Source organism: Sorex fumeus, unplaced genomic scaffold (assembly GCF_029834395.1).
Source record: "Sorex fumeus unplaced genomic scaffold, SorFum_2.1 ptg000265l, whole genome shotgun sequence".
Lineage (NCBI taxonomy): Eukaryota > Metazoa > Chordata > Mammalia > Eulipotyphla > Soricidae > Sorex > Sorex fumeus.
Genome location: NW_026606322.1, coordinates 28,136,583 through 28,150,416, shown reverse-complemented (window position 1 = coordinate 28,150,416; position 13,834 = coordinate 28,136,583). Strand labels below are relative to the sequence as shown.

The window sequence follows — 13,834 nt, the reverse complement described above, 5'->3', positions numbered from 1 at the left end:
CCCTGCAAGGAGGAAGCAGAACTGAGACCCCATTTCACACTAAGTGGGCAAGTTAAAAACTTGTGAGTTTGATGACCTGGAGGGGTACAGCATGTTCTCATATACCTACATAGTCATACATTATCTCGGCAGTACAAGGCAGTAGTTTTGTTATTCATTGATTTACTCAAGCGGGCCCAGTAACGTCTCCATCGTGAGACTTGTTGTTACTGTGTTTAGCATATTGAATACATCACGGTAGCTTGCCAGGCTTTTCCGTGCAGGCGAGATACTCTCAGTAGCTTGCCGGGCTCTTCCAGAGGGGCGGAGGAATCAAATCCAGCTCCGCCGGGCTGGCTGTGCACAAGGTAAACGCCCTACTGCTGTGCTATCTGGATAGACCTTCAAGTATCAGTATGAGCCTTCTCTTTGCCCTATGTGTAACCAACCACAAGAATGTGGGGGGACGTAATCTTTAGAGCCTACATGTCCAGTTCCATATCCTCCTCTGACGTTTTAATCATGACAACATAGCTTTGACAACATAGCTTTGACAAGACAATGTATACCCTGATGTTCCTTTGATGGATGCTCATCCTATAACTGTTTATGCTCTCATTAGTGAGTCTTTCTCTGTGATGAAGTCATTAGGATGTAACTGATAAAAAATAGAATACAAGGTGACCATTGGCAGTAGATCTTTGCCTTGAGCCAGATCATGCCTTGATCCTCCCGTGTTCTCTACATTCCTCTTGCGTGTCTTGTCTCCGTGCCTCTGACGAATTGATCAATCATTTCATGCAACATACGTAGAAGAAAATTTGTGCAAGTTGTTGATCTCACCAGGGGGACATTAATTCCCTCACTGAGGGTTTCCCAAGCTGTTGTTGCTAGTTGAGCCTTCTATCCAAGACTGGTTGGCTTCCATCTTACATCCCATCCAATCTGGTGCACTACTACTGGTCTGTCAGTGTTGTAGAGTTTGGAGATGTCCAAAATATCCAGAATATTTCACTGGACAGTCCCTTTTCAGTTGTTTTGGATGAGATTTCAAATCACAACCTTATTTTAACCAGCTGTGTCCAAATGAGGCTACAGTTGGTGGGACTGGGGTATACGTGGTGTGTGTGTGGGATACTGAACATGGAGGAGAATACAGCAGTACGCATGACTAATATTGTGCTGTGCCTGGTCCTTGGGGTCCCCCCATTGATTGGCTCACTCCATCCTCACCACCATCCAGGATGAGTTCTCTGCCATCCTCATTTTGTAGGAAATGGGGGAAGGCCCTGCCTTGCTCAAAATCACACAGCCAAGGAGTGAGCAAGACTCAGACTGGGGGGGGAGGTGTGGAGCAGGGTCTTGGCATCAATATCATTGGTCTCTCAGTTGGTACCTAACATGGTACTGAGCTCACAGGGATGATTCCATACCTTCTCAGCGACTAGTCCTGGCTTTATGCTCAGGAGCAACCCCTGGTGGTGCTCAGAGGAGGTCCCAGGGATTGAACTGGGGTCAGCGGCATGCAAGGAAAGCACCAAAGCCCTGTATATTCTCTCTACTTCCTGAATTCACATTTATAACTCTCTTTAACAAGCTTTGGCTAGGTTTGAAATACCTGTGTCTGTATATACATCTCTGAAGCAGAGTTATCTGAAGGGGAAGGACGGGGGATGGAGGGTGGGAAGGGCGGTGCAGGGGACAGAGGCAGTCATCAGATGTGTTCAGAGAGTTCAGGCACAGAATGCACTAGAAAGTTTCCTGACTCAGAGAAAGCGTGTGCTTAAAGCCAACAACACCAGGCTGATTTCATGGGAAGGAAAAGCAGAGATGAGCATCTTCCTGGAGGTCTGGGTGGGAGCAAGCATCCCATTAGATATGAGAATGTTTGGGGGCCAGAGAGCTAGCACAGGGGTTTACACACTGGCCTTGCATGGCAGTGGACCCCGGTTTAATCCCTGGCACAACATGATCCCCCCCACAAGGCATTGCTGGGAGCGAGCCCCGAGACCAGAACCAGCCGTGGCTGCTGAGCATCGCTGTGTGTGGTCCATACTCCACCCCGGGGTGAGTTGGTTGTTTCCCTAAGCTGCTGCTGCTATCTGCCTGGCTCTGGGCAGAACCTTCCTTGCGTTTTCTTCCAACTCAGAGGGAGTAAGACTACCACCGTCTGGATGAGAAAATAAAGCCTCTCTATTTGGCGAAGAGAAAACTGAGTCCAGATGGAACTCTGAGCAGCCCCCCTTATACCTACCTCCCCCATCACACACACACACACACACACACACACACACACACACACACACACACACACACACCATCTACAGAGATCAGGAGTCTTTGTAAAGAAGAAACCAGAAGAAAAGCCTCTGCCTCTTGCAGCCTCGCAGATCTGCCTGTTGAAAGCCCTCTCCACCACCCCGGTTGAATTTCCAGGTCAAAGCATCTTGGGGAGAGCAAAGTGGGGGAGGCCCCCCGCCCTCTCCTTAGCTGCACCCTGGACAGCTTCCACATTGCCTTTCCGTTTCCCCCTGGTGGTCTAATCAGGAGTCAGGTCCAGCTCCGGGGACCATGAGCCAACAGGAAAACAACAGGTGAGCTTCTGAACAGCGCCCCTCTGTCCAAAGAGGGAGAGGGGTCTGCCCAGGGCACCCGCACCGCCTTCCAGAACCTTCTGTCTCTGCAGGTGTTTTCAGAGCTTGGCCCCCGGTGTCAGTGACCCATATTTTATGACCTTTCAGGTTGCTATAATTCATCATTCACCCCTTTCTGAAAACCTCAAATGAAGGTTTAGCAGCTTAGTGGCGCGCTCCTTTCTCCATTCTCTCCCCAAACACATCGGCCTGTTTGTTCCTTTCATGCCTGTTCTTCCTGTTGCATTCTGCCCGTTCAATGGGGAAGGAGTAAAACCGGATGGCTGGGCCCAGCGCGGGGAAATGACTTCAGAGCCACCTTTGTTTCCCCTCATTCCTTTGAGCACACTTGGCCCCACATCGCTATGAAAGGGCTTGTTGAAACCCTTTGGAACATCTCGCAAGAGCTGGAGGTGCCCGGGCCAGAATCGCTCACATCTTTTCAGGCTGCCTGAGTCTCTGGGCTTCAACTGCCAAATTTTTTTTGCAACAAAACTAACCATGACATTGGACATTGTGGTATAAATTAGCCACAGCCTTCCAAGCAAATTGTCTCTTTTCATTGTGTTAATGTAAGCCTTTGGAAGACTTGGCTTCAGCCGCTGACTTCAGGGAGATGCGGGGAATATTTTTGTTCCACCCCATTCTGAATGGCCTCCTCTACATGTATCTTAATGTCGCATGATCTGATCATCTTGCCTGGCCATCACCGGCAATGCCACTTTGCTTAAAATTGGCCAAGCTGCTCTTAATTTTGAATGTGGTGGAAATGGCCTCCAAATCATTATTGAAACTGACAAAAAGATGTGCTTCCTTTTCAGAATGCCTCTAACCATACCTGGCGATGTTCAGGGATGACTCCTGGCTCTGCACCGAGGGTCATTCCTGGCGGTGCTCAGGGGACCATAATGGGATGCAGGGATAGAACCCAGGTTGGCTTCATGCAAAGCAAGCGCCTTTGCCCACTGTGCTATCTCTCTGGCCCCTTTGGGATTCTTTTCACGTGGCTACTGGCAGTCTCTTTTAAAGAAGGGTTCCTTGTCAATATACAGTGAGGGTTCTTGAAATGGATTGTTCTGGAAAGCTGGTGATACAGAGTGTCACACTGGGCACTCAGAGAAGCAATGAAAATGTCTATTTTTGGCAAATTCCCCCTGAAGTTAAATAAACACCTACCCTCTGGGTTGTTACTGTGTCTGGCATATCGGATACTCTCGGTAGCTTGCCGGGCTCTCCGAGAGGGGCGGAGGAATCGAACTCGGGTCGGCCATGTTGGCCGCTTGTAAGGCGAATGCCCTACCCGCTGTGCTATCGCTCCAGCCCAAGGCCCTCCCGTTGATCGTCGATTTGCTCGAGCGGGCCCAGTAACGTCTCCATTGGAGACTTCGTTGTTACTGTGTCTGGCATATCGAATACTCTCGGTAGCTTGCCGGGCTCTCCGAGAGGGGCGGAGGAATCGAACTCGGGTCGGCCATGTTGGCCGCGTGTAAGGCGAACGCTGCGGGTAGGGCGTTCGCCTTACACGCGGCCAACATGGCCGACCCGAGTTCGATTCCTCCGCCCCTCTCGGAGAGCCCGGCAAGCTACCGAGAGTATTCGATATGCCAGACACAGTAACAACGAAGTCTCCAATGGAGACGTTACTGGGCCCGCTCGAGCAAATCGACGATCAACGGGAGGGCCTTTACCTTTACCTTTACCCTCTGGGTTAAGCTGTATTATTACAACTGGTTAAGCCAACTCAAGTGTTGATAAGTAAAGGGAATATGAAAAAATATAATACACAAGTGCCACATAATTTCTCTTTGACTTTTCTTTCCTTTGAACTTACTTCTGGGGGGAAAACAGTCAGCAGACAAATATGGATGCTGAACAGTTTTGCGGTTAAAATCAGGTCCATAGTAAACCAACCTTTGATGGCATAAAGAAGTAAGACTCCATCGATAAATCAAGTGAGTTTCATTTAAAATAAAAATAAATAATTCTCCCTATCATTTATTTTTTCTTCCACCGACCACATTTAATCCTGGAAGGTCAAGCTTGGTAGTGACCTAGCCAGATGTCATCCTGAGTAACCAGAAACAATGCCTAGGTACCTAGCAGGATGATTAACTTGCTCTTCCTTCTGGAAACAAACACAACCCCGGCCTGGCCTTCCCAGCCCGCCCAGTGGGGATCTTGATGTAATGGGAACTGCTCCTCTGCTCGATCGCCTCCTTTAAGGTGCTCCCAGGTCACAGGGACCAAAGATCCCTCAGGAACTCCTCTCCTTCCGGGACACTTACACAGAGGCCGGAGCCATGGTACAGTGGGTAGTGCACTTGCCTTGCATGTAGCCAACCCGGGTTCAACTCCCGGTACCCCAGACGGTCTCCTGAGCCCTACCAGGAGTGATCCCTGAGAACAGAACCAGGAGTAAACTCTGAGCACTGCTGGGAGTGACTCACCCCCCCAATAAAAACCCCACTTGTAGGGTCTGTCATCCTCTCCTCCCTGTCTACTCTGCCCTCTGCCCTCTCCTGCCAGCCCCTTCCCCATCCGGATGGGAGCAGCAGAAGGACCACCAGGCCCAGGATGGAGGCGCCATGCTCATAGAGTTGGTGTGAATTTCAGCACCTCTCAGGGAATTTTGACTTTCCAGGGTTTTAACCTCCATGGAGGAAAATGGTGGGGTTTTTGGGGTTTTTTTTTTGGCTTTTTGGGTCACACCTGGCGATTCACAGAGGTTACTCCTGGCTCATGCACTCAGAAACTACTCCTGGCAGTACTCAGGGGTCCATATGGGATGCTGGGAATCGAACCCAGGTCAGCTGCGTGCAAGGCAAATGCCCTACCCGCTGTGCTATTGCTCCGGCCCCTGAAAATGGCTCTTTAAAACACAATCTCGCCTTTCACTACAGGTTTGAAGTCCAGCTAGATTAAACAGCACCTAAAATAATTTTTTTTTGATTTGTTGGTTTTGATTTTTCACACCTTGAAATGCTCAGGACTTACTCCTGCTTCTGTGCTCAGAGACCATCCGTGATAGGGCTCAGTGGACCATATGGGGTGCCAGGGTTGAGCCTGGATCAGCTCTGTGCCTGGCAAATGCCCTACCTGCTCTGCTCCCCCCTGCCCATAAACAGTGCCACTCAGCGCACAGCCCCCTCAATACTCACTGAGGCCCGGGGTGGGAGTTGATATCTGCTATTTCCTAACTTGGAGCTTCTTGCCTCAGTGCAGGGGTGGGTAACAGGGTAGAATTGGGGGACAGGGTGGGAAAGATACTGTAAGTTTTGGGAAAAGAAGATGGAAGTGCATGATACACACCACCCATTGGGGTGGAGATCACACACACACATACATTACACATACATACACACATACACTACTCACACACACATACACACATACACTACACATATACACATATATACTACACACATACACATATGCTACACACATACACATATACACACATACACACATACACTACACACATATACACATACACTACACACATACACATACACACATGCACTATACACATACACACATACATACCTACACATCCACACACATCCACTACACACATCCACTACACACATACACATACATACACATACACACATACACTGCATGTCCACACACATCCACACATCCACATACACACATACACTACACACATACACACATACATTACACACACACTACACACATATACACATACACACATATACACATGACCCAGGCAACCCGGGTTCAATTCCTCCGCCCCTCTTGGAGAGCCCTGCAAGCTACCGAGAGTATTTCGCCCACACGGCAGACCCTGGAAAGCTACCTGTGATGTATTCGAGATGCCAAACACAGTAACAACAAGTTTCACAATTGTTACGTTACTGGGCCCGCTTGAGCAAATTGATGAACAATGGGAGGACAATGACAGTGACAGTGACACACATACACATACACACATACACTACACATACACACACTACACATACACACACTATACACACATACACTGTGCAGCCATATACATACACTACACACACATACACATACACACATATGCTACACACATACACATACACTACACATACACACATATACTACACACATACACATACACACATATACTACACACATACACTACACACATATACACATACGCATACACACATATTCACATACACTACACACATATATACACATACACACATACACTACACATACACACATACACTACACAGCCATACACATACACTACACACACACACACACAAACATATGCTACACACATACACATACACACATACACACATATACTACACACATACACTACACACATATACACACACACGCACATATACTACACACATACACACATACAGACATACACATACACTACACACATACACATACACACATATACTACACACATACACCACATACAACACATACAGACATACGCACACACATATAGACACACACACACACGCACTCGCCCCTAAAGGCAAAGACAAGAGAAGAGTGGTTGTTATGGTGGAGCCCAGTTGCTCCTCAAGCATGCCCTGAATGAGAAGGCTGCAGCAGCTGCCTCCCCTTGAGACAGTCCGCAGGGCTCCTGCCAGGGCCATGATGACTGGCGGCTCTGGCTGGCCATCACACTTTGCATGCCACCGGAGCTCTGGGCCAGCAGAAGGACCCATCCAAGCTGCCAGTTTTCATGAGCGCCCAATCCTGTGCCCATGTGGGGCCAGCCCGGACACCCGAGTGGTCTTCTGGGGCGTCCTGGAGAGCCTTGACACATGTCTGCCTGACAGCCACCTCGGCCAGAGGGAGGGACAGGACAATTGTCTTCCCCACGGCCCCAAGTGTGGCCAGCTCAGGGGCTACAGGGGACACTTAGGGGTACCCTGTGGAAAAAGGGGGGTTGGGGAAAGAGCTCTCTGTGTGTGCATGTGTGTGTGTGTGTGTGTGTGTGTGTGTGTGTGTGTGTGTGTGTGTGTGTCCATCTCTGACTCTTGGGCTTCCCCACCCTGGCCAGAGCACTGATTAGGCCACTTTGTCCTAGAGTTTAGCTTCTGTCTTTTTCTTTAAAAAACAAACAAAAAAAAATGATTTCTACTTGTTTTGTTCTGTTTTGAGGCCACACCAGGAAGAAACTGGGGCTTATTTCTGGCTCTGCACTCAGGAATTACTCCTGGTGGTGCTCTGGGGACCCTATGGAATGCCAGGGATCGAACCCAGGTCGGCAGCATGCAAAACAAACACTCTCCCCACTGTATTATTTCTCTGGCCCCAGCTTTTGCCTTTTCTGATGTTTCATTTTCTGGCTGGCATGCAGGGACCCTGGGCTCCCTCCCATGTTGAAGGGGAGGGGAAGGGAGGAGGAAATAGAACCATCTGGCACCTGAGCTTAAGGACAGAGTGGGCTGGTGCATGGTTCAGGATGAGGGGGTCCTGGGAACCCCCTCTCCTGGGATGGGCTAGAACCTATCAACTCAGCAATCCCTGCATGACCTTAGCTACCCCTCCTTCCTTCCGCAGGACCCTAAACCTTCCCCATTACAGCCCCTTCTATTTCCTATAAGGCTGGTCCAGCCAAAGTGGGTGTTCAGAAGACGGCACTGAGGGTGCCGGCATGATAGTATAGTCAGGAGAGCATTTGTGGCCAGCCTGGGTCCAATCCCCAGTGTTCTCTATGTTTCCCTGAACCCCACCAGGAGTGATCCCTGAATGCAGAAACAGGAGTAAGCCCTGAGCACAACCAAGTGTAATGCAAAACCAAGAACCTTGCCAGACAAAGAAAGACCCCATTGAGGGTGCCAGCTCTGGACCCTCCCTCTGGAAGGACTTTGTCCACCCCCCATCCCCAAGTCCACTAGCCTCTGGGAACCTCAGCTTCAAGATCTAACTGAAGGGTTTTGTTTTGTTTTTGCTTTTTTGGGTCACACCCAGTGAGGCACAGGGGTTACTCCTGGCTCTGCACTCAGGAATTACTCCTGACAGTGCTTGGGGGACCATATGGGATGCTGGGGATCGGACCTGGGTCGGCCACGTGCAAGGCAAGCGCCCTATGCGCTGTGCTACCACTCCAGCTCCTGAAGGTTTTTTAATGGTCTCAGATCACTGGGTCTTCACGAGAACTAAACGAAAAGGTGAGGTGAGAAAGGAAGGCAGAATGCGCGAACAGGAGGTGAACCGAGTCGTGAGGGGTTCTCTGCCCACTGGGAATGTTGAAGACTCTTCCCTGTGCTGAACAATTCTGTTCAGGGACCTAGATCCCTCCTGCCCCTTCCCTCTAACTGAACCCTCCGACAACATGCTATGCCAGAGACCCTCTAAGGGTCAGTGGGTCTGACCAGATTCCTTCCCTCCTTACAAACCTACAGAAAACACTGAGATTAAAGCACTGCTGGGAGTTTGCACATTTCAAGGGACAAGCCTGTGATTTCAGTGGGGACTTCCATGTTGTCTCCTTAGACACCTTCTTAAAGGTGCCTTAAAGGGGTTCAGCTGGGAATTGAACCCAGGCTGGCCACAAATACTCTCCCAACAAGAGCTGCAAAGCACTGGCCAGGCTAGGGCTCAGACGCATCAATGACGAGGCGGTCCCATGCACCCGGCAGCCACCAGCCAGAACCCAGAGGAATCTCTCTCCTCCACAACGGATTCCAGACCTTGGGACACCCTCTCTGCAGCTGGCCGAGCTTGCTGAAAGAAAAAAGAAGTCCTGTGGAAAGTAAGTTGTCCGTGTTCCTACAGAAACAGTTTGAATCTTTTGTTTTCCTCTGGACTTTTATCCACTTTTCTTTTTTTTCTTTTTTCTTTTTTTTCTTTTCTTTTCAAACCCAGCATTACTCCTGATGGTGCCTGGAGGACCATATGGGATACTGGGGATCAAACCCAGGTTGGCCGCGTGAAGGCAAACGCCCTACCTGCTGTACTATTGCTCCAGCCCCTTATCCACTTTTCAAACATGCTATTAAAGAGCGTGGCTCTCTATTGCCCTTGAAGCGTGGGCATCCCTGATATGAGGAGGACTAAAACTTCACATTGGGTACTATTTTAAAAAGAAATTATTTTATGAAATAATAACAACAACAAAGACAGTCATGTTGGATCTGAACCCAAAGCCTCGGTGAAGGGCTGCAGGCAGAGCCGGACCAATTCTCCATGCACCCCTGTGCTACACCCCCAAAAGTCTGCACCCCAGAGTGGGCCCGAAGGTGTAGGGAGCCACATAGATGCAAGAAAATAAAAACAAAGCAGCTCTGGAATCCGCAAGCACATCTGTTTTTCTAGAGCAGAGGAAAATTCTCATGGTGGACAGAAATTCTGTCCTGTTCCCAGGCCACATGCAAGGAGAAGAGAGCAGCATATTGTCCTCTGTTAGACCCACTGTCAGTGGTACAGCCTAGGTGTCGGAGCAATGGTACATAGAGTAGGGTGCTGGCCTTGCACCCCCAGCGCCCCATATGGTGCCACTGATAGGGATGATTCCTGAGTGCAGAGCCAGGAGTAAGCGGGAATACTGGATGTGGCTGAATAAAGAAACCAAAAGAGAATCCATCCTAGAAGATCTTTCTGTGATGGTGGAAATTCTCTGTCTCTGTCTCTGTCTCTGTCTCTGTCTCTCTCTCTCTCTCTCTCCTATCCACTGTCCACTTAGAACTTCTAAGCACTTGAAGCAATGCTGATACAATGGTAGAACAACATCCCCTGTTGAACTTTATTTCAATGAACACAGGGTGAATGACTAAGGGGCTTCTGGCTACCATCCTGCATGGAAGAAGGTTCGGTAACACCCTTCTCCCCCAGGGTCCTCTTTCCTGGGTCATTTTTCAATGCAATGGTGACAACAGCACTCCAAAGAGACAGAGGATACTTCCAGCACCCCCAAGCGATGCTTTTTTATTTGGAGAAGGGACACCACAACAGGAAAGAGAGTACTCTTGGTTTTTTTTTTCTTTTTTTCACACGAAGCCAGTGTCTACCATCAGCTTTTGCTGAAGGAAAGTCTTTGAGAGAACAGATACGTGTCCTGTTGGGGAAAGGGAAGAAAGTGAACTCCAAAAGTCCCCACAGCCCATCAGTCAGAAGGAAAGGAGGATCCACATCAGGGCACAATCTATCCCTGGGCCCAGAGACATCACTTTTAAAATGAGGCTGGAAATCACAGGATTTCTTTCCTGCCAATCACAGCATTATCCACAATAGGGAGGCACAAGAAACCCAAGGATCCAGCCCATAGAGAAATGGATCAACAAAATGCTGTGTGTGTGTGTGTGTGTGTGTGTGTGTGTGTGTGTACAGACAAATCCTGGAATCCTTGTTCAGTATGGGAAAGAAAGGTAATTCTTACATCTCCTATCACCTGCAGTCTTCTTGGAATAAATGCACCTCAATGAAATAAAATAAAGGCATGCTTTGGGGAAGGAGAGGTAGTACCGTAGGAAGGGTGCTTGCTTTGCCCGTCATACGGTTCCCCCACCTGCCACGACTGATCTGAGTGTGGGCAAAAAGTTAATGGCAACAACAACGACAAAGACATGCTTTATAATCCCACTCCCCAGCCTTTGGGCCCGTTCATGAGACAAGACCCACTCATACCTAGCTAGCTGCCAGGAATTGGCTGGCTCGGAGGGGTATGGGGAAATTGTTGATTTTTGAGCCCTGAGGTCCACTTCTGAAAGGGCAGGAGAGTCTATTGGGTTGGTGGTAAGCCGCGTGGAGGTTTTTAACACGGTTCAATGTAACAACGATTAACAGGGTACTTGTCCCTTTGGGTGCCCTTGACTTAACGCAAGAGAACAAGTTGACAAGTCTACCCCGAAAAAGCAGTGGTAGAGGGGAGGAGGGAGGCACATGAATTTTAGCCACCTAATACCGTCAGTTCCCCCATGCACCCCTGCTCTGCACCCCGAAAAGTCCGGGGCCTCCTCTCCCTGGGGGAGGTGGGGACCATCCCAGCCGCCGCACGAGCGCTCACAATAACCTCCTTGAGCGCTGCCGGCCGCCCCTCGGCGCCGGCCGGCGCGCCGGTGACCAATGAGCAGGCTCCGGCGCCCGGGCTCGCGCCCCCATTGGCTGCGCGCTACGGCCGGCAGCCCCGCAAGGTTCCCAAGCCGGGTTTAAAGGGGTCGGGCGCCCGGGACAGGCCTGCCATCGGCTCCCCGCGTGCAGGTCCGCGGGGAGGGCGGGCCTGCCGGAAGGCCCACCCCGGGGCGTTCCTGCAGGGCGCCTCGGGCCGTCCCAGCGCGCACCCCCCTCCCCCGCCAGCGCCCCCCAGATGTACTATGCGGTTTCCCAGGCGCGCGTGAACGCGGCCCCCGCGACCATGCTGCGGCCCCAGCGGCCCGGAGACGCGCCGCTCGGGCCGTCCCTGTACGAGCTGGTGGGCTACCGCCCTTCGTCGTCCTCCTCGACCTCCGCCGCCTCCTCCACGACGGCCCCGATCTTCCCCAAGGCGGCTCGCGAGACGTCGGAGACGGCCGCCGAGTCGCCGGGCGCGGGCGGCGGCCCCCGAGCCGACGCCAAGGACGCGCAACAGCAGCAGCTGCGGCGCAAGATCAACAGCCGCGAGCGCAAGCGCATGCAGGACCTCAACCTGGCCATGGACGCGCTGCGCGAGGTCATCCTGCCCTACTCGGCCGCGCACTGCCAGGGCGCGCCGGGCCGCAAGCTCTCCAAGATCGCCACGCTGCTGCTGGCCCGCAACTACATCCTGCTGCTGGGCAGCTCGCTGCAGGAGCTGCGCCGCGCGCTGGGCGAGGGCGCCGGGCCCGCAGCGCCGCGCCTGCTGCTGGCCGGCCTGCCCCTGCTCGCCGCCGCGCCGGGTTCCGTGCTGCTGGCGCCCGGCGCCGTGGGGCCGCCCGACGCGCTGCGCCCCGCCAAGTACGTGTCGCTGGCGCTCGACGAGCCTCCGTGCGGCCAGTTCGCGCTCCCGGGCGGCGGCGGCGGCGCAGCGGGCAGCGGCGCAGGCGGCCCGGGCCTCTGCACTTGTGCCGTCTGCAAGTTCCCGCACCTCGTCCCCACCGGCCTGGGCCTGGCGGCCGTGCCCGCGTCCTTCTCCAAGTGAGCACCGAGGGAGCACCAAGCCTGGGCACAGCGGCCGCTCAGCGCTCAGCAGCTCCGCGTCCTGGGCCACCCGGGAGAGGTGTGTGTGTGTGTGTGTGTGTGTGTGTGTGTGTGTGTGTGTAAGTGTAATGGGGGGAGTGGGGGACCCCCTCCAGATGTGCATTTGGAACCTTCTCTCCCCAAAGAAAGGACAGTCTGGCACCGCTTTCCCCGACGCCAATCCGGGGAAGTGAGCCTAGCGCCGTTTGGGGGTCCCTGGATGGATTCCAGCTGCGCCGGGCAGCAAGGGCGCGCTCCCACCCCCACACCCCACACTCACCCGACGCGAGGGTCTCCAGGGGTCCCGGACGGTTTCCCTTTCCCGGGGGAGAGCGGATTTTACCCCTCCCGCGTGCAGCGCGCTCCGAGAGCCGTCTGGGCGCAGAGGGCTGGGCCCGGGGATACGGGATGATCGGATGCTCTGCTTAGGCTCACGTTGTCCGGGACGGACAGACAAACTCGAGGACAGTCCCAGCCAGGGCCCCGGGCAGGCCGGCTCAGCCGAGGGCTGGAGAGCAAAGTTTGGAGCGTGGAAGTTGTTGATGGATTTCTGGGACGATGAACTCGGAAGCGCTGAGATCGATGGTGTAGAGACCCCGTTTGGTCGCACCCTCCCGCCTCCGCCCTTTCCCCCGCGAGGTAGCGTTGCCCACGTTTGAGCTTGCTTCAACGCGAACGCCCGCCCCCAGCGCGCGCCCACACTCTTCCTGCAGACCCGCTCCGGGATTCCGAAGACGGGGACCCGAGGCTTTCCCGCATCGCGCAGGGACGCGGAGTGAAAACGTGAAAACGCCGGAGGAGGAGGAAGGGGGCCGCCCACCGCGCCCTGAGTCCCGGGCGCTGCGGGCGTGTCTCCAGGACGTGCGCTCCGGGTGGCTGCGGGACCCACGCGAGCCGCCTCGGCAACCAGGAGGGTCTCGGAGCTTGCAGCTACTTGCTTTGATGTGTCCTTTGCAGGTTTCTCGGTTCTTGACCTTAGCCGAAACTTAACTGGCAGGTGATCCGTGTCTCTAACTTTTTTTCCTCTTTGCGCTCTGTCGGCGCGTGCCGGCGGAATAAAATACGTAGAGACCTGAGATTTGAGTGTGTGTGGTTTGTTTATTTAAAACCCAGCCAAA

The 13,834-nt window shown here is 52.6% G+C and overlaps 1 protein-coding gene across 1 annotated transcript; it reads left to right on the top strand.

The window, feature by feature from the left end:
• The first annotated feature begins 11,754 nt into the window (after positions 1-11,754).
• OLIG1 (oligodendrocyte transcription factor 1) lies at positions 11,755-13,316 on the top strand. The gene has a single exon (XM_056109297.1). It carries the CDS (start codon positions 11,890-11,892, stop codon positions 12,676-12,678), a length of 789 nt encoding a protein of 262 aa, XP_055965272.1. The 5' UTR covers positions 11,755-11,889; the 3' UTR covers positions 12,679-13,316.
• Positions 13,317-13,834: the final 518 nt, after the last annotated feature.